Genomic DNA, 26,031 nt, shown 5'->3' with positions numbered 1-26,031 from the left:
TTCTCAAAACATTAAATACTGAGTTACCATATGATTCAGCAATTCTGCTCCTAGATTTATACCCAAGAGAATCAAGAACATACGTTTTCTCACTCTCTTTTGTTTTTGCCTGTGCCCTGCGCCATGTGGGATCTTAGTTCCCCGACCAGGGATCGAACCCACCCATGGCCCCTGCAGTAGAAATGCAGAGTCTTAACCACTGGACCGCCAGAGAAGCCCCAAGAATGCACATTTTCACAAAAACCCATACATGAATGATCAGAGCAGCATTATTCAAAATAGCCAAAAACGTGCAAACAACCCGAATGTTCACCAACTTACGAATGAATAAAACGTGGTACAGCTGTACAATGGAATTTTTATTCAACCATAAAAAGGAATGAAGCACTGTTTGACTCAGATGAACCTTGAAAACATTATGCTAAGTGAAAGGAGCCAGACACAAGGGCCACATGCTGTATGATTCCATTTATATGAAATGTCCAGAGTAGGTAAATCCAGAGACAGAAGGTAGATTAGTGGTTGCCAGGGTCTGGGGGGAGGAGAATGGGTAGCGATTGCTAATGAGGACAATGTTTCTTTCTGGGGTGATGAAAATTTTCTAAAATTCATTATGGTGATGGTTGCACAACTCTGTAAATATACAAAAACAAACAAACAAAAAAACCCACTGAATTGTTCAGAGAGAGAGAAAATGCAGATTTTTTAAAAAAGGGGAAGAAGAGTCCCTTCCCTTAGCAGCTTTGCCGACAGCCTACTTCCCATATTCCACTTCTTGTTCAGAACTCCTGTAATGCACAGGGTCAGAGTGGCTTGTTTGCAGGTCCATCCACCCCAGCCAAGGGTGTGCACCAGGGCCAGGGGCTGTGCCTCATTCCTTTTGAATCCAGGACTGTGCTTGGCACCCAGCAGGCAATCAATATAAACGTGTGTTGAATGAATAGTCTCTAGCACGCCCCTACTATTACCCACTGCTTTTTATACCATCACTTCTAAAATAAAGGAGTGCCAAAAAGATCACACACACAATATCTGTCCATTATTTTAAAATTCTTTTTCCACCAAATATTTTTTAAACCAGATGATCAATTAGTGTTGTCCCTTTTCCACTTCGAGAGAGACATGTGATTTCAAAAGTTAAAAGCTAACTATCAATAAAATGACCGAGGTACAGGGAAAAAAGGTAAAAACGCTTTAGCCAAACACAGCATATTCAGTCCCTGACCAACAAATTCCACATTTCAAATAACTTGACAAAAATTTCCCCTACTCTGAGACAGAAGACTTTAAGAGGCAAGAAACCAGTACCAACCAATATTAAATTCAGCCTTTGAAAACTCTGGCCTGTACCACCACCACCACATTGAGATGGTGAGAGTAATAATAACAGCTAACATTTACTGAGCACTTACTATGTGCTAGGCTGGGTATTATTTTCTGCTTTCTAGGTATTAACTCAGTTACAACAGCATTATGTGGTAGGTACTCTTATTACCCTCATTTCCCACAGAGATTCACAACTTTCCCAAGGCTGCATGGCTGGTAGATGGCTGAGCTAAACTGGAACCCAGGAAGTCCAATTCTCCTGCCCGCTTGTTTCTCGCTATATGACATAGGACAGCCCACAGGGACTTCAGTCCCTTGACTGGACCTAGGAAAGCAACATGTTTGACTCTGGGTTTACAGACTGAATAGTGTAGGTTCTAAAAAAAGGCCTCAGAAAAAAACATGAATATGCAGGAATTGAAATCCATGGGTGAATATCTGATACTTGAAAGTCTATTCTTTTATATAGTCTTTATATATCAGGTGGAAAATATCTGAATAGACAACATGGTCAGTCAAAACCTGCAAAACCTTGACCTGCCTACCTCTGCAAGGCCACCGCCTTCTGAACTTTCAGCCACAGGCCTCCGCCACCTTCCGAGACTGTGGTCCTCCCACCACACCCCTTCTCATTGAGCTCAATGCCTTATCTATTTCCTTCCTGGCACTCATCACTATTTACAATGATTTTATTCATTTGTTTACCTGCTTTTCTTGTCTGACTCTCCCATCAGAATGTAAATTCCATAAGGGCAGTGACCGTGTCCATCTTTTTTGCCTAGTGTTTGCTGAATGGATAATAATTCTCTATGTAGGTGACAGCTTTCTTTCAGAACAATCTGGTGCATCAGTGACTGGCTGGATGACCACACTAGGCTGTAGCAACTCCAAGGCAGGGGCGGTACCTTGTCATCTTTATGCTCCCAATTCCTAGCTTAGTACCTGGCACACAGAAGCTCATTGCATCTCGACTGAACTTGTTCATTAATGAACTGCTGTCAACGTGGAGGGCAGTCTCTATTGGAGTACCTCAAGGCTCCACCTTGGGTCCTGTCTGCTCAACTTCTGGATCCAAGGGCGATGGTAGAAGGGCATGCTGATGAAGCCTGGGGATGCCTTAAAGCTGGGAGGAGCTGCAGTGGACAGGGACAGGAGCTAAGAGAGCCTGAACAGTCGTAAACCCAAAACCCCAGAAACAAAACAATAAATTAAGAAACCCTGTACCAGGGTGGGAGGAGGGAGAATTAGATGAAGATAGTCAAAAGGTAAAAAATTCCAGTTATAAGATAAATAACTACTAGTGATATAATGTACGACATGACAGAGATAATTAACACTGCTGTATGTTATAAATGAAAGTTGAGTTCTCATCACAAGGAAAAGAATTTTTTCTATTTCTTTAATGTTGTATCTGTGTACGATGATGGATGTTCATTAAACCTATTGTGTAACCATTTCATGATGTATGTAAGTCAAATCCTTATGCAGTACCCCTTAAGCTTATACAGTGCCATATGTCAATTCTATCTCAATAAAACTGAAAAAAAAAAACAAAAAACAAAATACCACCCTGTACCAACCACAGGATGGGAAGGCAGGGACAGGAGTAGCACCTGTAATGAGGGTCACATGTCCAGTGAGCTCAGGTGACCGCAGTCTGAGATGCTGAGATGGTCCTGAGCCGTGTCTGTATTGGGTGGTGGTGAACAGAATGAAGGAGGGGATAGTGCTGCCTCGACTCCCCCTTTATTTAATGATTATTTCTACTCTTATTTATAATACTACCCAAGGAAGGCCTGAACTTCTCCTGGGGTACTCGGCAGGCATGGCAGGCCCCCCTCAGAAACTCTCTGTGAAGTCCAGCCTTGGGCTGTGTGGTCCACCTGAAGTACAGGAAGCACCTACCATAACCGCCTGGCCCTGGGAGCCGCCGGTCTCTTCAGCCTCCAGCTCTCAGCTCTCCAGGTGCTTCTCAGAAGAGCCTCTGCTGCTGTTGGACCTGGCTAATATCTCGCTCGAAGCCTTCTCACTCTTCTAGTGAAAAAGACTCATTCCTCCGTGTATGTGTGTTTTCCGCTCTAGTCCTCCCTGTTCCCAGAGCACAAGAGGGGAAGTCACTCTTATCTGGACCTTTCTCAATGATCTCTCTCCTGTCTTGCACAGCCTTCAAAATCCGGTCTTTTGTCTTTCAAGCTCAAGAAACGTGTCAGGTAGGTGTGTTTGGACTTCCCTGATTACAGTTTTCGTCATCGCTATTTTTTTTAGCATCTTTAATGATTACCAGTTGGATTTCCATTCCCTGTTTCCTGTTCTGTCAATTCTTTTGTGATGTTATGTTTGGGCACCTCCACTGTGTTGGCATATCCTTGAAATGACCTGCTCACGTGTACCTGTCAGTATTCAGATGCCTTTTTTATTCTTGAGTGCTTTCCTTAATGCTACCAAAATCAGGAGGACATAAGGATGTCTATATGTAAATGTTAAGACATTAATCAATGATTTTGAAGCTAATGTTATGGCCTGTTACGTTATTTGAAGCACAGTTAGATCTCTTCTGTTTCATTCATTATCATCATTGATTGCTTTTACTAGCAGGACATTTTCTGCCCTTCTATTTTTCACTGTCTTCTCAGTTCTATTCACTGATTTATAATGAGAAAGGCTTATAGAGAGAAGGGCTTAAACATCAGAAGAAGGTGCTCTTAGACTTTCATTTGACAAGCTGCTGGTCCTAGGTCCTAGGTCCGACCTGCTGGTAGATCTGTTGGAAAATTCAGATCAAGAGTTTTTTTCTTCTAGAGTTATTTAAATTTTTAAAAGGGAAAAACTGTACTATTTTTGTTATCAAAGTCAAGTCTGTTGAAGGCTACACAAAACCTCATGCTCTCAGGAAACCACAGGAATAATTACTTGCTGCTAAAATAGCACCTTCCAAATGCTTATGTGCTAAGTAGATGGACAAGTACACCAGCTGCCACATTAGAATTTTTCACAGTCTTCTCCTTGTCAGACAGGGACGTTATAATTGCAGCCAGAACCCAGAGGTTTGTACCACGCAGTTGGGAACACACCTGTGTTCATGCCAAGTCCAGAAATAAATCCTAGATGATGTTTAGGTTCAGCACGACACTAACAGTATTTTAGGAAGCAAACAGTTCAGGAGCCGGAATAATAAGAGATTGGGAATGAAAATAAGGATGTGTGGATAAATGTGCTCTTTTCTTATCACATAGAATCAAAAATCTGGACGCCATCATCAGGGCAAAGGACGTTCTCAAGACTGAACCTGGTCAGATTTCACCCACCCACTTCAAGAAAATAACTTAGAAAATCTTAAGAACTCAAACATTTCTTTATTGGCTACAAGAAAAGAATCAAGAAAAGCTTGTAGGAATTTTAGGTAGCTCTTACTTCAGTAGAATAAAGTTACTATTAAAAATATATCAGAATATTTTAATTCCTGCTTGATGGGAATTCTCTATGTCAGGCAAGAAAACTACAAGTTAGTATCTAAGCTCACCCTTCTGTTCCTAAAGATTTTCTGTTAACTATAATTAAACCAAGGAACGTCAGAAGGGTAATGGGTTTCCATATGGAGTAGTATACTAAAAATTGCTTCAAAATCAATTACTCTAGGGGGTTTTATTTATAGAACTCCCAAAGAGGAGATTTAGACAACATTTACTCCCCTCCAATGCTGACTATGCATTCTTGTTTCACTCTGGAGCACAGAGCAGGGACCTGACTTCTAGGGTCCATGTTAAGGACCTGCTGATGAGAAGGCTGTGCTAAGACACATTCTAACTGGTAAAGGTCACTTCTAACATAAGAGTGGGTTTGCCATATTTTGCCTCAAACTGAACACCCCAAAATACGAATCATCATGTAGAAATGTCAACTGTTTCTTCTGGTCACCTATGACTTTGGCCAAGAGAAGAGCAACGTCCTCCGTGTAATCACACTTGCCCCCTCTACTCAGCACAGAGTAAAAAGGAAGCAGGCTTATGACGTCACGAGAGAGAAGAATGAACAAGGAAGAAGGGAGCCACAGGTAAGGGGAGGCACGCGACTGAACCTGGGTTCAGGACTCCTTCCTGGAGATATACCCTCACTAGGCCATCTGGTTCCCAGAGCTCGGGGTACCTGGGCAGTTCCCTGGGGGTGCCCAAGGGCTGCCAGTGATGATGAGGCCAGCTCCCCAGCTTAGGTCCCTCCTTCCCTGTTCGACCACCAGCAAAGTAGCACGACGCTCCACTGCCCCACCTGCCATCTGCCTCATCCCATGCAGATGGGGAGAACTCTTGAGTGTGATGCAGTCAGCAGGTCTTCTTGGGGGTGCTCTGCAGTCACCCCATGCTCATCACCTCCTCCTGTAGCTGCACTGTCTGCCCAGCGTGTGCTCAGCCAGGGCTGCACAACCCTGCAGGCTAGAGGGTGGACTAGGTCCACACAGCAGCGTCAGCCTGCAGCCACTGCCTGAAGGACACATCCCCTCAGCTTGTTCTCCAAAAGCAGCACCTCGTTAACAGCTTTTACTCTGTCCAATCCCCGGATGTCAAGCCTGGTTGCCCATCTGCCCAGCAGCTGGGGAAAGAATTCTTACCATCGCTGTTAGGCTCCCCTTTCCCAGAGGAGCGAGGGCGAGAGGTTCCCTAGTCAGGTCTGGGCTCCTGTCTGTGCAGGACTATGTGCAGGTTTAACTTAGCAAGTCCTAAATGAAGAGCACACTGTAGACACACAGCAAGGGCTCAGTACCTGGTGGCTGTTCTCATACTGCTATTGTGAATACACACTGCAAGGAGACGCTACATGTGTAAGAGGGACCTGCTGGATGAGACTCTGCCTGCTGATCCATCAACTGCACTAAGGGACAAGCGGAGGGGCAGCAGCTGCCCCCTTCCTCTTTCACAGATGAAACACCCGTCAGGGAGGCAAAGCCCCACCAATAAGGTCAGTGGCGGATGTTTCAAATGTTCTGTGGGGTCACACTTTGTCCCCATGCCTCATCCAGTGTTGACACAGATGACTGGCGGAGGTGGTGCTGTGATTTAGGAGCTGGAGGGATGGAAGCAGACGGGAGCATGTGTGAGAATGCAGCGCTGTCTGCAATAGTTTAAGCTGAAGCAGCTTTAAAACAGTACACATTCTTTGGGGTTAATATTCTTTGGGGTTGAAACTGTCAGCTAAGTGACTCCAACCAGCCACGGTGCCCGAACACGGTACGGCACCTAAGCCAGGGGACCCTGGCCACAGTGCCCGGTGCTGCCATTGTTTGCCACTCTGGGTCCTTCCCCATCAGCTGCTGTCTGTCAGGGCGGCAGGGACCAGCTGACTGGTTGGAACCATATGTGCTATTTCTGGGCATAGGATGTGAAGAAGGACATGCCACAGTAAGTCAGGATATGAGTCAGTTATTATAAAGTGTTAAAAAGAACTGTCTTCAAAGCATCCTGAGAGCATTACACCACGCTAACTACTCTGAAGGAGCTATAGGTTGAAAGACACTTAGAATCACTAAGCTCAGGAGAAACCCTGAAGAACATGGATGATTAGCATTGGTCAAAGGCCTGCCAATGAAAAGGAATGGATAAGGCTGAAGCTAAAATCCAGAGGTCCTAAAATTTAGAGGCAAAAAGAAAATTTCCAGGACCACATATATCTCTGGCATACTTCCGTCAGACATGCAGAAGAAGCAGTGGAAACATAGGCAGCTTGAAAAAGCTGTGGGACGTGGGTTTGCTTTATTTTCCTTTTAAAATAAAACACTGTATTTTCAGAGCAATGTTTAATGGGGCCAAATTAATGGTCCTAAATTGGTTTTTAAAAAAATCTATTGGCACTGAGGTGTAAAGATACACAAAAGATGTCTCTCTGGAGTGCTGTCTGCAAGAGGGAAAAATTATTAACCACACGACATCCACAAATCAGTTAAATAAATGACGTTGTGCCCCTTTGATAGAACCTAAGCAGCTGTCAAAAGGAATAAAGTAATTTAAATATACTGGCATAGAATGATCCATGATAGCTGTTATGGCAAAAAATCAAGTTGTAGCAAATGTGCAAGGCAATCTCATTTCTGTTAAAAAAGGTATGTTTGTATATGCAGAAGAAAAAGTCACTAAGGGGCTTCCCTGGTGGCACAGTGGTTGAGAGTCCGCCTGCCGATGCAGGGGACACGGGTTTGTGCCCCGGTCCGGGAAGATCCCACGTGCCGCGGAGCGGCTGGGCCCGTGAGCCATGGCCGCTGAGCCTGTGCGTCTGGAGCCTGTGCGCCACAACGGGAGGGGCCACAACAGTGAGAGGCCCGCGTACCGCAAAAACAAAAACAAAAACAAAAGTCACTAAGGAGCTGGAGAAAACCATTTATAACTGTTATTTGTGACTTTTTCTACAAGTGCAATGTTCTTGGAGGCCTCAGGGAGGCCTAATGGCCCACTAAGTCCCTGAACGAATGGGTGAAGGCACAGCACGGTAGTTGGAGGCTGCAAAATCAGCATTTCTCAGACGGCATGAGAAGAGAGGGCTTATAGACATGGGGAGCCCTTTCTTTAACCCTGTCACGGGACCTCTGCTTTCTAGCTCCCAGGTGTGTCCTAGGGCCTGTGTAACGTTCTTTGGCTTCAGGAGTGGGGCAGTTCACTGGATGGCCATAACCCCACTGCTCCTGTTCAGGGGCTGTAAAGAGTTACCAGTGAGAAGTGACAACAGCAACGCATCCACTCCAGCCTCTCCCTCCCAGCAAAGCCTCCAGGAACCGTCCTCTGTTTCAAGGGCCAGGGCGAGGGAACTTGACCTGCCACTGGGACCACAGGAATCCATCCTAGTGCCCTCCCTGTCAGGAATTTCCTCTCTGTAAGTAAACAGTCCTCTGGTCTGCTTCCAACAGCCCCTTTACCGGGAAGGTGGGGGAGACTGCAGGCCCATCTATTTAACCACAGTGCACGGGTCTGGAAACAGTACTGCCTCAGCCTTGTGCTGTGAAGGCTGAAGAAGCCCAGACGTTACTGTTCTTCACAAGCGTTTTCTATTCTCCACAAATCTCCTCTGAACGCCTTATTGTCTCTCCTTTCCCATCCCAGAGCTTCCCTTAGGTAATTCCTATTCATCCTCCAGATTCCGGCTCCAACGTCTCTTCCTCTGGAGAGCCTTTCCCAACACGCCAAGGCCAGATATCCTCCTTACACTCTGATAGACAGTCCCCATCGCAGAGTGAGTATCCCAGCTCTTGTTCTCTATTTATTTCTGTGATAACAAAACTCATGTCTGTTTTCCTCGTTAGAACACAAGCTCCTCCAGGGCAGAAACTGCACCTGTTCTTTGTGCATCCCCAGTGCGCGGTACAGCGTCTGGCACCAAGCGGATAGCAATAAAGGCTCACTCAGTAGAAGGCTGCTGCAGAGGTGACTGGGGTGGAATACACGGCACTGGGGGAGGGAGGAAGAGCAGCTGGGAGGGCTCTCTCCTTTGCTGTCACTAGCTGGCCTTCTTTATTTTTTGTCATGTGTCCCAGTGAGTGGTCAGCAAGTGGTCCCCTCTTAAAGCCTGAAGATCTATGTGAGGTGGGTACTAGTAATACACGACAGTGTTTAAAGGAATTAAGAGGGTATGGCTAAGGCTCCAGAAAGTTTCTCAGCTGAAAGAGCAGAACTTCTGACCACATGACTTCCTGGTTATTTCCTGGGACCTCTTCAGCTCTGGACCCCGGGGCTGCCCAGGGTCCAGATGCTGGGGGTGCCCTGGAGGATGGATAGAATACAACAGGGGCAGAAATCCTCTGCCAACATCAGAGAAAGCCTCAGCCAGCCCCGGGTGAAGGGTGGGGGGCCCGGAAGGGCAGGGTGGGCACTGACCTCGGCTGATGCGCTGCTTCTCCCCAGACAGGATGCCGGGGCTGTCGATGATGCTGATGCTTTTCAGGACCTGGTTGGGCAGCTGGGAGCACATGAATCTGCAAGAAAGGGATCAAAGGTGGGATCAGAACGTGCACGTTGCGGAGTGCACTAACCTCAGAGCTCCTTGGCCTCTCCTGGCTACTGACATCTTCTGAAAAGCGGGGGCTTGGAGGAGACCGATGGCGCCTCCACTGGAGACTCAATGCTGGTTCACAGGGCAGCTATTGGAGGGTGGCCGGGCACCGGATGCTCCCTACCACCAGATCCCTTACTGTTAATTTTATTTTAGCTAACGTTTATTGAACACAGGTTATTTTACAAACATCATCTCATTTGTTCCTCATATTAATCTCATGAGGAAGGCAACACTGTTTACCTCCGGGAGGTTATGTAACTTGCTCAGGGTCACTCAGAGCTAAGCTTTAAACCCAGGTCGGTGTGACTCCAAAGGCCACCAGCCCCACCCACCCCTCCTCTATCCTGCTCCTTAGACCAACGTCCCAGACTTTTCCTCCCCGGGAATCCCATGCTTCCTTCAGGGTCACTGCCCCACTGGGCTGGAGTATCCCAAGCTCTGTCCAGCCCCTGCTCACTCCTTAATGTGACAGCGGAGATACTAGGGCCTGTTTTCACTGTCCGATGCCCCAGGGACATGCTATGGCTCCAGGCTCAGGGTGGGGCAAGCACCTGTGGGCAACACCCCAAATCCTCCAGGTGCTTTGGTGCCCTAAGAGTGGACAAAGGGGCAGGGGTAGGCAGGGCCCTGGCCAAGCATCTCCCAGCCTCCTTCCTTGTCCATCACCTTCCCGATACCACCTCCTCCTTCTCATCCTCATCCCTCTGCTGTGGTTCCTGTCGGCTGCCCTGGCGTTGGCCTTGGAAGCAGAGTGAAGTGGCAGGAAAATTGTGGCCTGTGCGTCAGCAGACCTGGGTTCAGGTTCAGCTCATCCTTTGCCAGTAACTTGCCTGGGACCCTGGGCAAGGGCTTCCCCATTCTGGGCCTCAGTTTTCTCATGTGTCAATGGAGACACTTGGACCAGGGGTTGGCGAGGTTCTTTTAGCTTTAACACGGTGTAACTCTAGAGGACCAGAGGAAAATGCTTTGTTACTTCCACCCCAGGCAACCTGGGGGGATCTCTGTTAGGCACTGTGTATGTTTTAAGGCAGAAACTAGAGTGTCTCTCCTTCTCCTATATTGTAAATGGCTAACTTTGGTATCTGTGTGGGCAAAAGGCTTGAAAATCCTTGGGGAAAGCTCAGTCCTTCCATTCAGTGGAAAAGGTGGGATTACTCAGAAAGTAAATATGCTGGGAATGCAGGAGAGGGAGGCCTGCCTGGCCCTCACAGCACATGTGGACAGCACAGCCCCCGGGCAGGCGTGGGCAGCCCTGAGAGAGACATGCAATTACTGACATTGCAAATGAACTTTCACTGAAGGTGCTTGGGACAAGTTTCTCAGATATTGTTTCCCACATTTTCAAGTCATCCCAGGAAGATGTAGGAATGATAACTATGATCATTTTGCAGCTGGAAAAGTTGAAGCACAGAGCAGTTACGACATGTGAGGCCATGCTGCTAATGCGTGGCTGGCTGGAGACTGCAGCCTGGTATTTCTGATGTCAGGTGAGTAGAACTCAACCCGTAAAGTTAAAAACCTCATAACATTAAAAATAAGGGGTCAAGTTAATTTATGAGAAGCCCCTCATTTCTGATTTTCTCCTACCCCTCCACCTTTATAAACCCCACTGCCCAACACTCAGACAGCAGATCTGTGAGAATAAAGTGCACTGGGATCACTACACATTCTCTGTAAGTTCACAGAGCAAAAAACGCCATATTCAAGTCTCTAGATTGGGGTAGGAACAGAGTTCTGAGCACATCTGTGGTGGACTGCATTTCTTGTGGTAATTAGGTCTCTTATCATAGTCCCATCCTTTTTATCAGATGGCTCAAGACATCTGGCAAAGCTGAGAAAACTGCACATATGTGAAACTTTTTCACATAAAGTATTCCTGTGAGAGGCAGACCTTTTTCTGGAACCACAAGCTCACACTTGATACCAATTTTTCCAAAACACAAAACCCTTGGATTCTAATGTGAAGTTAACAGAGGGATTCAAAATTTAGAAACCATCCACTCCCTCCATACAAAGAGACAAGGTTTCAACAACTCCCATGCCTCCTGACGTGACAGCAGAGACAAAATGTGTAAGCCACAAAACAAGACGGTCTGATGTGGTGACATCACCACGCAACATACAGGGAGCAGGCCCAGGGCCAGGAGGGATGACTGCAGACAAAAGGGGGGAGGGGAAGGGGAGGGGGGAGAAAAGAAGAGGGAGGGGAAGGAGGATGGGGGGAGGGAGGAGGAGTGGGGGAGGGGAGGGGAAAGGTGAGGAGGAGGGGAGGGGAGGGGGGGAGGAGGAGAGGAGAGGGGGAGGGGAGGGGGGGAGGGGAGGGGGAGGAGGAGGGGGAGGAGGAGAAGGAGGGGGAGGAGGAGGGGAGGAGGGGGGAGGAGGAGGGGGCTCTCCAGGGGCACCCCGAGAGAGGGTGACAGGGGCTGTGTGTGCAGAGCTGGACTTTGCACAGCCTGCCCAGCACGTGTGTGGGGGAGGTGGGGAGGTGGGCAAAGGAGCACAGGGCACAGTCAGCTTTCAGACCCCTGTGTGGGGGCATGGCCCACACTCTTAGGGGTTAGAACCACACATGCATTTTCTTAAATGGTTGTACTATAATCAGAAAAAACCCTAATGCAATGCTGTTATAGCAATCTTATCTTCCTTTGATGTTCCATGAAAGGAAGGTGAAAAGCGGGTTATTTATCGGCTATAACACAGTCAGCCTTGGGGCAGGCCTCTCCCAGGGATATGTCTGCTGCAATGTTTCCAAGCACAGATTTGCTGTCCTAAGATGGATTTCCTACTTCTTTCAGAGGGACTAACAAGCACAAAGTGTACCCGTGCCTTGCCTTCTACATTTCACGTGAAATACGCACACGTGCCAGTTAAGCCCAGGAGCCTCACGTAAGCTTTACGAAATATGTCCCTCACCCAGGGCTGGCTTGATATATTTTATTTTTGATAAAAGGAGAGGAGGAGGGGATCGAACCCTACATTGGACCCGAATTCCCCGTCACCCCACAACCAAGGAAGGCTTAGGGGTAGCAGAGAGGGGGTGAGAAAAGGAATGGTCTGGGCTATAAGGTCTCAGGCTGGTGGCTAGAAGTCCTGCGGCACAGTAAGACAAGGAGGTAAGGGGACTTCAGTTCCTAAAATCACCTCCAAACACTAACATTCCAATTCAATGATCAACATTTTAAAAGAGCCAGGCAGTAGCTTAATAGTGATGTGATTTCCAGTGCAGTGATACCCAGTAGTTGCAGCAATGATCAAATGACACAAGCATCCACTGACCACTTACTGGGTGCCAGGCATTGTCCTAAGCACTTTCCATTAACGCACTCAATCATGGCCACAACCTGCAGCAGTGGGGCTGTGTGCCTCCATTCTACAAAGGATGAGACTGGGGTGGAGGGGAGCAAATCTGGCCACCCCGAAAATGTGTCTCCTTGGCATGAGGATTAATTTAGGCTGATTATTTTTAAGGCCCAGAAAGACTCAGGAAGAATCTTTGACCTCCTCTCTCACTGCCTAAGGAATGTAGACAGAGGACCTGTTCCAGGAAGGGAGCTGTCACCAGAGATAAACACAGTATGAACTAGCTGAGTATATGGGGGGAACCTCGCAAAGTCCATTTGTTAACACTCCTCTCTGTGTCCCATTGTCTCTGCATGGCCCAGCGAACATTTGTTTATTAAACATTATTTTCCAGCTCCATGTCAAATGCCTTCTTCCTCTTACAGGTTCCAAACCACTACCCCCAACATCCTCTTTTGCCTTTAACTGAAGATGGTATTTAAGGTGAGGGCTTCAGCCATCTGGGGGAGTTAGTTACTCGGTTTTCCTGGATCTCTCCCATGTATACACGTAATTAAATTTTTGTTTGATTTTCTCCTGGTAATCTGTCTCATGTCAACTTAACTCTTGGACCAGCCAGAAGAACCCAGAAGGGTGGAGGAAAATCTCTTCCTCCCCAACAAGGGCACAGAAGGGTCACATGCCATAACTTGCCAAGTCACATAGCTGGTAGGTGATGGAGCTGGGATGCGAACCTGGCAGTTCTGACCCTAGTCCGGCTCTTAACTGTTAGGCTGCTACTGCCATTTCATGCATTTGAATCACCGCTGTTTATCTTTATCAACAGAAGGCAACATCCTAAAATAAAGGAGTGACATGCCATAGCCCTGGAATTCCCCACCAAAGAGGCCCCTTTGTGTGACCTGCTCTCAATCCATTGGTGGAGGGTGGAGCAGTGACCAGGAAGCAGAAGATCTGGTTCTTGGCCGTCTTCCTTCTCACTCACCTCTTGGCCTTGGTCAAGTCTCTGAGCAATTCTACCAGCCTGAGGACTCCCAGGTTGTCTTTAGGTTCAAATAAACCTAAGCTTACAATAGAAGAGAGTATGCGGCTGTTTTTGCCCCAGTTCACTTTACTGATAAGAGTAAGATCAGAGAGATTACACGACTTCCTAAACTGGCAGAGTGAATAGCACCCAATATGCAAAAAGACTTTGACAACTAACCTGTAATAACCAATTATTATTACATGGTCCTACCACAAAGACCTGATCTAAACTCCTACTGCCTACGAGGAATTTAATTTCACATCCAGACTATGAAAAGCCCATGGTACCCCTTAGACTGAGTCTTATGGAACTACCACTTTTACAAGCAAAAAGATGGTTGAATATTGGCAATTCCATGCAGTTTGACCTAAACACAGACTTTTCTCAATCAAGTCTCCCTCTCCCAACCACCACAGGGGAAAAAGCTGGTTTTCTGGGATGACAGGACCAGGGCTGTGCAGGCAGCTGCCAACAAAGAACAATGGCTTGATGATCCAGGAGCCACCACAAATCCTGAGGTTAAAGTTTAACGGGAAGGGCTTCAGGGAGTTTATTACGGATAAGCACACCACAAAACCCAAAACAAAACACCCTCCACCCCTAAACAGTTAATCTCTCATGTTTAAAAAAAAAAAAAATTAGTTTTGCTAGTGAATCAAGAGTGATTCTTGGCAAGAGCCTATTTTCTTTAATTTCTGCGGCTAAATTATCTGGTGGAGCCAGCATGTGTGTGGACTGATGCTATTTACTTGTATTAAATCAGTTCTTTAAAAAATCCCAATGGTACTAAGTGACTGTGTAATATTCACAGTCCAAAAAAAGTCTATTGAATGAAGCCTCATTCAGTTACAAACACAGAGGTAACGATAAGTCCAAAAATACATATATATATTCTATTATTGCTAAATCATTATGCAAATTTAAGACAGTGGAGTTTTTTTGTGTTGGTTTTTTTATTGGTTTGTTTTTTATCACACCATCATCACCATCAGGCCTGGCTAAAATGACAGGAGCATTGGAAGTCCTGTTTAGATTCCTTCAGCTCAAAAGGAAGTTTCAAAATTTCAAGCCCTAGGGCCAGCAATTAATTTTTCAAAGAGAAACAGAGAAGTAAATGAGATTAATAATTTCTTCTGTGGAAGTCTACAATTTAATCCTAAATTGTAGATCCTAAACTGAAAATGATGTCTGTATCTATCTGGATTAAATAAAAAAGAAGATTACCATTTTCAGAAAAGTAGATTGAGGGAAAAATTTAACATGCGATCCAAATGCAGGCTGCAGGGGGAAGTGTCAGAGGCCAACTCCTGACATTTCTTGAACTGACCAAAACACGCTGCTGTCCCCCAGGGCTTGTGCCCTCAGTGTGCTGCTGGGTTGTCCCTCCCCTCTGTGAGGTGGAACTGCCTTCTGACAACAGACTTTGGAACCTCAATAACCACATTCCCACAGAGCAACTCCGAGACAGGCTTGCCTGTGGAATTCCTCTAGAAAGTAGAGCAGCACAGTGGAGTCTCAGAATGTCGCATTATTTTCCATAGAACTCTTTGTTCCAGACTCAACTCCTTTTCTTTTTCTATTGTTCAGGTATGGAATTTCTATCATTCAAAGCTGTCTTTTTGGGAATTTGTCTTCGTTCCTCAGAAGTGCACTGTAAACCTCCCGTTGCCTTCTTAGAAACCAGCCTTAGAGATGGAGGCTTAAGCTCCACTGGTTTGTTTAATGCTTCGAGGCTGGTACCATCTTGCGAAGTACTAAACTCTTTTAAAGACTCCCCAGTGCGGGGTAGATGCCCAAGCCCACACCCTGTAACGGGAGGGCCAGAATAATGAGACCTATCCCGTACGGGTAGGGGGGACAGGTGGTTGCTCAGTATGGTGGGGGGTAGAAGTTCTCCACAGCAGACAACCAGTTCTCCTCCCTACTAAGTATTGTACTTTGACCTAATTCCCAGAAAGTATGCTATGTAGAAAGAAGTTTGCCTGCCTTTAGAGCTAAGCCTGCTGCTGTTCCCACAGGGATGCTATAATTACACACACACATTTGAGCACCCCACGCTAACTGACCCTCTTCCTTGTGCCAGTGCCGGGTGAAACGGCAGCACTGCCGTGTAGATACAACTTAGGCAGGCTGTTTACTCTTACATATGCTATCAGTTTCCAGGTGGTACATCCCTGACATGTGAGTTTCGGCTATACATGGCCACCAGGTGGCTAGAAGGATAGGAACTCTTCTTTGCTGGTGCTTCATGAGGTGCAGGGCAATAGGTAAAAGGGAAGAGGGAGCCTGAATTCTAGCCCTGTCTCTGCATCTTCTTGGGCAAGTCATTTTACTTCTTTGCTCTCAGTTTTCTCATCTGTAAAATGGCCCTAGTGTCATCTGTCTTATTAGCCCTGAAAAGAGGGTGTATGTGAAATTATTAATCTATAATTTAGGACATAATCATTATCATCTTCATCATCATTGTTAGCGGGCTAGATTGAGGACAGCCTTAAATGTTAGATAGAGGGCAGGAGGCAGTGATTCTCAGTCCAGCTCAGTACAGCAGTCACTAGCAGGACTCTAGCCAGATGGCCTGGGTTCCAATCCCAGCACTGCCATTTATCAGCCGAGTGGCCCTGTGGAAGTTAAATGAACCTCTCTCTGCATCAATTCCTCCTCTCTACGTTGGGGATAATAGTAGCACCTATGTCACAGGGTTTTTGTGAGAATTTAGAGCTAATTTACAAGTAAAGTTTAGACACACAGTAAATGCCATATAAATATTTGCTATTACTTTTCTATGTATTCTGAATTCAATTAACACGATTATATAAAGCATGGGTTATTTTCAGCAGGTTTTAAATTCTGAGATAAAGAACCTTGCCATTCAAAATCTTTCCTGAGGGACTTCCCTGGCAGTCCAGTGGTTAAGACTTTGCCTTCCAATGCAGGGGGCGTGGGTTCAATCCCTGGTCTGGGAGTTAAGATCCTACAAGCCTCCATGACCAAAAAACTAAAACATAATACAGAAGCAGTATTGTAACAAATTCAATAAAGACTTAAAAAAAAAAAACCCCAAAAAACAAAGTCTTTCCTGAATGCTTCTTTTCTACTCTCATCTGCTGTATGCTTGGGATTTAAGAAAAAATAAATTTGTTAGGGAAGTAAATCATCTGTCAAAATAAAAGAAGCCAGTAGCCACTCTCTCTAGTGTTTCCCTTGTGAATACAGACTTGATAACATGGGAATTCGAAAAAGGTGGCAGCTTATTTCTTTTCTGAGCCTTTGTTAGGCAAAAAGAAAGTAAGACTAAGGACAGTGGTAATGAAATTGAGGGACTCCAGGCAGCCTTTCATGGAGAAGGATCCTGTGCCCTGCACTTTCCAGGGCCTCCGGAACCTTCCAGGGCCAGTCTTGGGACAGGAAGCCTGGCTGTTGCCTGCCCTAGGACCACGGCTCCTGGGGGGCCCTGCTGGGGGGAGCTTCTTGTTCCACTTCCCCTCAGCTGTGGTCCATTTGTCCTGAGAGACCCTCTGGTGTTCTCCCTCCTGGGCTCAACCCTTATTTCTCTTACAAGGAGGCACGCTGGTGCCAACAAAGGCTGCCCCGGAGTTGAGGAGGACTTCTGCTAGAGGAGAGACTCTGCAGGTGGAAAAAGTCATCTGGACAGTATTCTGCCAATCACCACCAGCAACAAGATGGAATTTCTCTGCGACTCCATCTACATCATCTGTACATTTCTATTTATCCCGCGGCCAAGTTCCCTTGGTGCCCCTTGGATGCCTTCTTTGATTTGCTCTGGGAGCATAAACAAGCTCTTAGAGGAGAGTACAGATCCCTAGAGAGGCGCCTGTGGAGGTCGCCTGGGCCACTCTTGGCAAGAGCCACTGCACAGCACCTGGGCACGTCATTCATTCCACAGTCCTTGTGAATGGCGCACCCTGGAGTTGTGCGATCAGGCACCTCAGCCTCTGGCAAGACAGCAGTCAGCGGGGAGGATCTGTTCCTTTTTTTTTTTAATCTAAAAAGTAGAAGTGCAGTTCAAGTCTCTTATCTGTCAGCTCTAGTTCCATGCCTCCCTAAAGGGGTTTGGAGGACCCCTCCCTGGCTCTGCATTCCCATAGCCCACTCCCCGCAACCAACCAGTCTAAAGAGGTAGACTCCTACAAGAGGGGAAGGGAGAGGTGAGGGGAACACAAGAAAGAAGAAAGAGAAAAGCATTTTAAAATATAGGCTAGGGGCTTCGCTGGTGGTGCAGTGGTTAAGAATCCACCAGCCCACGCAGGGGACAAAGGTTCGAGCCCTGGTCTGGGAAGATCCCACATGCCGCGGAGCAACTAAGCCTATGCGCCACAACTACTGAGCCTGCGCTCTAGAGCCCGCGAGCCACAACTACTGAGGCTGCGTGCCACAACTACTGAAGCCCACGCGCCTAGAGCCTGTGCTCCGCAACAAGAGAAGCCACCACAATGAAAAGCCCGCACACCGCAACGAAGAATAGCCCCCGCTCGCCACAACTAGAGAAAGCCCGCGCACAGCAACGAAGACCCAACGCAGCCAAAAATAAACAAATAAATTAATTAGTTAATTCTAAAAAAATAGGCTAGGAGTGTCAAAGAAGAAGAGGGAAGGGGAGGTAAGAGCAGGTGGTGCCTGAAAGTGCAGAGCTGCATCCAGGACAGCCTGCTAGCTTGTCCTCTGTCCTGTACCCCACTGTGTCATTGGGAACTCTGGTGAAAGCTAGTACAAATAATACACATCTCCAATCAAGACAGAACCTCAGCTATCCTACAACTTCACATCTGTGAAATAATGACCATGCAACAAAATTAACGTTTTGTGTATTCTGACTCTACCTCCCCTGCCTTGCTCTAATGAATGAGGAAGCAGCTCAAAGCATGGGACTGAGAAGCAAAAGGGACAGCCAAGGAGGTGGGGTGACCAGTCCTGGAAAAACCAAGACTAAGTCTGGGTGTCAGGAGAACTTCAGTGGTCCTCTGGGTTCAGCTCTCTGTGCAGGAGGCCCCAGCACACGATGCCTGAGATGCGGTCATCCAGCTACTGTGTAACATTGCCAGCCACAGGGAGCTCACTACCTCACCAGGCAACTTGATCTATTTCTGTGAGGCTCAAATTATTAGAAATTTGTTCCTTATACTGTGTGGCCTCATAATGTCCAAACCTGGGCCTTAGCTTTGCCCTCTGAAGTCACCCAGAGTAAGTATAAATGATCGCGTCCTAAGAGAATTTTTCTAGTATTTGAATATGATAGTGAATTTTCTCATAACTTCTCTCTTTCAGAACACACATGCTCTGTTCTTCTGGTTTTGGACCTGTACGTGTAATGGGCAAGAATTCCAAGAACAGGCTTAAACAACCTGACCAAATGGTCCTTACCGATTGAGGAAAGCATTTCCAAAGCGACTAAGCTTTCGAAATGGCTTTTTGGGGTCCACGACTAAAGCGTTCCCTGGGGTGCTGCCCTCAGTCTCCCCATACATCACGGCGATGAAGGAGTCGGTGGTGGGCTCTGGACCAATCCTCATGCCTGGGAAATCTTGCTCCAGTAAGTATCTGGGAGAGGGGGAAAAGAAAAGAAACTTAGCATGTGGTTACAAAGCAAGAGGCCAGAAAGCTTCCTGGGGCTACCAATTTGTAACATAATCATTTGAAAACCTAGAACATAACCCCCAAGAAAAAGAGAATGACTGGCATTGTACTCTTTTGCTAATAATGAATTTTCAAAGCTTAGAATCTACAGACCTATGTTTTCCCCCAGTGTAAGGAGCCTAGTGAAAGAGGCAGACATCTTGCAGACCTGCTGGGCCTTCTCAAAGTGGCCCTTAGCTCAGCACAGCCATCCCCGGTCACAGTTCCATTGGCACAATAGATACTACCCCAGAGAGGAGTACTCAGCCAGCTCCTATGCATCCTGGAAGACCCTGCTCAGGCCCACCTCCTTTAGGGAAGCGTCCCCGTCCCTCTAGCATGTTGGGGACACCTGCTCTGTGGGCCCCAGGCACCCTGAGCCTGTGGCCATCGTGGTGCTCACTGTGGGTGCTGCACTTCTCTGTTTGTGGGCCTTGAAGGCAGGCCCGTATCTATGGCCAGATATATATTCCCAGGACCCAGCATTATGCCTGCCCACAAAGGGCACCCAGTGTAGTGAATGAAATGATGAACCATCTCCTTCCTGATCACTGGCAGTCAGTGTGGCCCCAAAAGCCTCCCTTGGGATCCTGGAAGTCATGACCATGGAAGATGATTGCCAAAGAATTGAGCAGCAATGCAGACTGCTAAGGGGAGGGCTCGGATTAGATATTACCAGGGTCATCCCTAGCTTTCTGTGCAAATTGGAAAAAGATGCCCCTTCCTCTAGGCAGACCCAGCCCTGTGCCAGGGCTCACAGCTTAGTGAGCAGGACTCTCGCTGGATTTTACCCCCATATGCCCCGTTGCCCAGGTGCCCTCATGCAGTTTAACCTGCATACAGTGGCCCTAGCAGATGTCACTGAGCATGTTCATCCAGGGGGCTGAGGAGACCAACTGATGTGCTACAGGGCATAGGACTGGCTCAGTGGCATGGCTGGCGTGGGGCAAGGGAGCCAGAGGTAGAGCTATGGGGAAAGTCTGCTCTCTGTGGGAAATGGCTGTGTCCTAACATAGCTCCCCCCTACCTCCACCAGCACATCATTTAGCTGAAGCCAGTCAGAGCCCCTCCCTTCCTCCCCACCAAGATTTCCTTTCCAGGATGTAGGGACACACTTAGGTATATGTATGCCTATATGGATGGAACGGGATGGGGGATGCAAAGACAACTCCCTCCTTCCTTTGCAACCAAGGGGAACATAAGGAGGGAGTATTTTGGAATACTTTTCACTAATCACCAAGCAACAGGTGGAAACGCCAACACCTTCAGAGAACACTTGGCAGGGACAGTGAACGGCAACTGGGGGAGGGGGCGGTGGAAGAGAATGCCTGTTTGAGGTGACAGAGCCTTGTCCCTGCCCTGCCAGGGAGATGATCCTTCACCCTGGGAGGAGGCTGAGGGCAGAGACATGCACAACTTTCTCCAACTCCCCATTCCTGCAGCTTACAGTCTGTTTGGTCCTGAACCATTTCTTTTGTTTCTAAAATGTCTTGACTGATCAAATTGAAGCCCAGAACCTATGATTTTATTTCCAGGGTTAGAGGGAAAGAATGAACTACCAACCATCCAACACCATTTTGCCATTTTTCTAAGAATAAGAAGTTAAGCCACCCTTTAGACTCATTTTTTCTCTGTAAATAAAACTGAAATTATTTAGCACTCTTAGCAGGCTGTACTCTAAACGTTTGATCTTTTTATTTTTTAAATCTAAAGTTTCTACATGTCTATGAACTTGTAGAGCACCAGAATAGACACAGCATTTAAATATGTCCCTTAAATTTAGAGTAAATGTGAAAAAAATCAGATAACAGCACCCAGCATTCACCAAGTACAGTCGACCCTTAAACAACATGTGTTTGAACTGCACAGGTCCACTTACATGTGGATTTTTTTTGGTAGTAAATACTACAGTACTACATGGTCCACAGGTGGTTGAATCTGTGGATGTGGAAGTACTGAGGATACACAGGAAACGTGGGTATGGAGGGCTAACCATATGCTATATGTGGATTTTTGACTCCTCAGAGGGTTGGCACTCCTAACCTGTGTTGTTCAAAAGTCAACTGTTCTCATTATTTACCTGGTGTAGTACAATACTCTGGTGTAGTATACACTATCTACCTGGTGTATACTAACATTACCCCCATTTTACAGGTGGGAAAACTGAGGCACCAGAGAGGCTAAGCAACATGCCCAAGGTCACACAGTAAGTGTTTCAGTGGAAACGGAATGCAGGCAGTCAGACTCTAGGTCTTGTGCTGTCTCCAGATATGTTTAAACCTGGGCTTCAGTTGGTAGTTTGTTCAGAGATGAGGCGCACAAGGGGAGTTTCAGGGTGCCTCCATAAGGCACTATGGCCCAATTATTTCCTCCAAAGTGAGGGAAAAGAGCTCTCCAAACCATCCTCCTGCATGGTCCCTGGGCTGCCCTAACAACAAGGGGCCAGCTCTCCCCATTCTCCCTGGAGAAAAGCTGGGGAGAGAAGATGCTATTTTTCAAAACATATTGAAACTTAATTTTTTAAAAATCTCAAAACTTTTTCAGGCACCTAGTAGACTAGTAAATATTCTTAGGAGCAGAAAGGTTCATGTTTATAATCTCTTATGAAATTCCACACAAATCTTAGAAATACTGATAAAAGCTACAGTGAGAGCATCGCACATTTTGTGAAACTCCAGCACTTATAGAGCGTATGCAGAATGTGTGGATTTCACATACACATATGAATTTAGAAATTTAAGTTTTACAGCCACTCTGAGATCTTAAGTCTGAAACCATTCAACAGCAAAGCTAGAAGTCAAGTCCAGATCACACCCATCCCACGTGCAGTTAGATTTCCACACCCCATCGCCTGGATGAGGCAGTGCCAGGAGGCCTGTGGGAGACACCGAGGAAGGGGGACAACTGGGGAGATGTGCCGATGTCAGCAGCCAATGTCACCAGGCTTCCTGCAGCGCACGACTCACAAAAAGGTTAGGTCCAAGTGTTGGTGTGAAACCTGACAGGCACTTTCCCATAGAGTCAATGTTAACAGCAATGGCTGGCTTGCCAAGATAGCCAAAAAAGGGGCTTGTTGCTGGTCAAACTCATGAGTGGCCATGCAGGACTGGGAGCCTGGAGCTCCTTCCTCCTGGCCGGAGGCTTTTGCTTTTATACCAGGCTCAGCCCCATAGCCTTGGGGTCCCACATAACGCCCAGCTTCTGGGACCCCGAGTAGGACCTGTCAGATACATGAGTTAATACATGACACTCTCAGCTGATTGCCCAGAAGAGTCTTTACATTGGGGGATTGAGGGACTTGCCCGGTGGACCAGTGGTTAGAACTTAGCGCTTTCACTGCCAGGGCCCAGGTTCAGCCTCTGTTCGGGGAACTAAGATCCCACAGGCTGCATGGAGTAGCCAAAAAGACACCCTCCCCAAACGGAAAACAAATGCATTGCGACGCTGGGGGATTGTGAAACTCAGATATACTTCAGTCACACCCCTGGGCAGGCAGGCATGTGTCACATGCGGTGAGGGAACTAAGAACAGCCAGGACACAGAGTATCTGATGTGAACAAAGTGAGAATGAAGAGATGAGGTTCAAACCCAGCAACCTTGAAAGGAAGAGTCTGAGTGGATCTGAGGTGTGATGCACCGAAACGGGTTACCCACCCAGCCACAGGCATGACACTGATCAACTGTGATACTACTTTTTTTTTTTTGGACACCTCAGAGGCTTTCCCAAAGCTACAAGTTCCAGAGACTTTGTGGTGTTATCTGCAGTAACAGGAATTCAAAGGAACAAGAAAAGACTCCCCTACAGTTCAGAGTCAGCGAGCCCACTGCACGAGCATCCTGTGCGTTGGGCTGGGTTTTGTCCCCGGGTCCACCTCACTCTCCTCTTCCTGTGTACTCAGAGAGGGCTGCTAACTCCAGTGGTGACTGCTCCCAAGAGTCTCCAGCCAAGTCATCAATGAAAAAAGGGGCAGACATTTGGACTCTAAGCAGCTGGACAGAGGGGGTGGTGGGACCTGACACTGCTTTGTCCCTGTCTGCTGAGGGCCATGGTTCGGTTGCATCCAAGTGGCTCCTGGCACCCTGGCTGCTGTGCTCAGCCCAGGTCAAGGAGCTGCTTTCATGCAAGGCTATATGTAGACAGCGTCTTTCTTCTTCCACTGCTTAGGTTAGAAAATTTCTTTTTGACTTCATAGAAAAAATTGTCATTTGTGATGGGACCTAATGAAACTTAAAAGCTTTTGCACAGCTAAGGAAACCATAAACAAGACGAAAAGACAACCCTCAGAATGGGAGAAAATATTTGCAAATGAAGCAACTGACAAAGGATTAATCTCCAAAATATACAAGCAGCTCATGCAGCTCAATATCAAAAAAACAAACAACCCAATCCAAAAATAGGCAGAACACCTAGACATTTCTCCAAAGAAGATACACAGATTGCCCATAAACACATGAAAGGATGCTCAACATCACTAATTAGAGAAATGCAAATCAAAACCACAACGAGGTATCACCTCACACCAGTCAGAATGGCCATCATCAGAAAATCTACAAACAATAAATGCTGGAGAGGGTGTGGAGAAAAAGGAGCCCTCTTGCACTGTTGGTGGGAATGAAAATTGATACCGCCAATATGGAGAACAGTATGGAGGGTCCTTAAAAAACTAAAAATAGAACTACCATATGACACAGCAATCCCACTACTGGGCATATACCCTGAGAAAACCATAATTCAGAAAGAGACATATACCACAGTATTCACTGCAGCTCTATTTACAATAGCCAGGACATGGAAGCAACCTGAGTGTCCATCGACAGATGAATGGATAAAAAAGATGTGGCACATACATACAATGGAATATTACCCAGCCATAAAAAGAAATGAAATTGAGTTATTTGTAGTGAGGTGGATGGACCTAGAGTCTGTCATACAGAGTGAAGTAAGTCAGACAGAGAAAAACAAATGCCATATGCTAACACACATATATGGAATCTAAAAAAAAAAAAAAAGGTTCTGAAGAACCTAGGGGCTGGACAGGCATAAAGATGTAGATGTAGAGAATGGACTTGAGGACATGGGGAGGGGGAAGGGTAAGCTGGGACGAAGTGAGAGAGTGGCATGGACATATATACACTACCAAATGTAAAAAAGAGAGCTAGTGGGAAGCAGCCACATAGCACAGGGAGATCAGCTCGGTGCTCTGTGACCACCTAGAGGGGTGGGATAGGGAGGGTTGGAGGGAGGGAGACGCAAGAGGGAAGAGATATGGGTATATATGTATATGTATAGCTGATTCACTTTGTTATACAGCAGAAACTAACACACCATTGTAAAGCAATTATACTCCAATAAAGGTGCTAAAAAAAAAATTGTCATTTGTGACAGGGGAAGAACAAAAATCTTCAAGACCACGAAAAGTCCCTCAACATACCCAAGCACCATCCTCTCAAAGACGAGCTTAAGAATAACTAAAAAACAAGCAAACAAACAAGCTAGAAGAGGCACATTACTCAATGATAGACATCCAAAATTCCAGCTGCAAACCTCGTCTCCCCTGGGTATTCACCCATGCATTCTGTCTGGGTTTTGTCTGTCACACTTGTGCTTGAAATAATGGAAAAGGCATTAATTATTTTAGTAATATACCTAACGTTTGAGAACTTGTTATGTACTAAAGTCTTTATATGAATAAACTTATTTAATCCTAAGTTCCTTATGGGGTAGGTGCTATTTTTACCCCCCATTTTACAGATGAGAAAACAAAGGTTCGAATAGATTAAATCGTTTATTAGAACCTAGGATTTCTCTTAGTCCTGTGAGAGCACTACCTGCCCTAAATCAGAACTTAAGAGGCTATCAACCTCCAACAGGCGTGTTTACAGGAATGGGTTTTGTGAATCATAACAAATACACAAATCTAAGACTTTTTAGTTGGTATTCCATCATTAAGTAAGCACTCTAAAAAGCAATATGGCACATCTATCTGGGGTGTTTTATGAGCAATATTTTTTAAATTCTCAAGCCAGAAATGAGAAAGAGAAATGGCTTGTGTAACGCTAAATGAGATTTTAAAATATTTGTGCATACAATGGCATCTGTGCAGAGAGTTTAGAGGTTTAATTCATTGCTGTGGTTTGGGACATTTTTTAAAAGAGCATTTAACTCCAACGGTCATTTTGTTCCTTTGAGCATTACTAAGGTTTTAAACCACAGAGTTGTGAAAAAAATATCTAAAGTATACGACTTTTGAGTTCAGCAAGAAAAACAGTTTTATTTCCTGATTTTTAAATCCAGGGCTATGAATTTAAATACATTTCAATTTATAATGTGTTGGAAGGTTTTACACAATGTATTTTTGATTGATAATACCTGACCCACCATTTCACTAGGAAAGGGACTGAAAAGAAAGTGTTAGTCTTTCAACTCTGATTTGTCCTAAATCTAGAAATGTTTTTAAAGCAGTTTCTTTTGTTTATCCTCATGTTTAATACCAAGAAATGGAAATGCCAGAAGAATCAAACATTTATTATCACAAGTCTTATAAAAATGGTCCAGAATATATCATTATTTCCTAGCAATGAGTACCACCACCACCACCACTACCACCACTGCTTGTAGACACCACCAAACAACAGATTATGATGAAATACTAATAATAATGATAATAATCTTACAAACAACAGTTTATAAGGCATTTCACACATAGGCTTTATCCTTT

The 26,031-nt window shown here is 46.0% G+C and overlaps 1 protein-coding gene across 1 annotated transcript in view; it reads right to left on the bottom strand.

Moving 5' to 3' along the window:
* The window catches only part of EHD4 (EH domain containing 4), an 89,558-nt gene that overhangs the window by 38,878 nt on the left and 24,649 nt on the right, over positions 1–26,031 (bottom strand). The window contains exons 2-3 of the mRNA XM_030843017.3: positions 19,061–19,237; positions 9,177–9,274 (exon numbers count right to left, since the gene is read on the bottom strand). Of these exons, the coding sequence (XP_030698877.1) occupies positions 9,177–9,274; positions 19,061–19,237 (275 nt within the window). The remainder of the gene's footprint in view (positions 1–9,176; positions 9,275–19,060; positions 19,238–26,031) is intronic.

This window comes from Globicephala melas, chromosome 2 (genome assembly GCF_963455315.2).
Source record: "Globicephala melas chromosome 2, mGloMel1.2, whole genome shotgun sequence".
Classification (NCBI taxonomy): domain Eukaryota; kingdom Metazoa; phylum Chordata; class Mammalia; order Artiodactyla; family Delphinidae; genus Globicephala; species Globicephala melas.
This window is presented reverse-complemented; position numbering and strand designations above follow the sequence as displayed.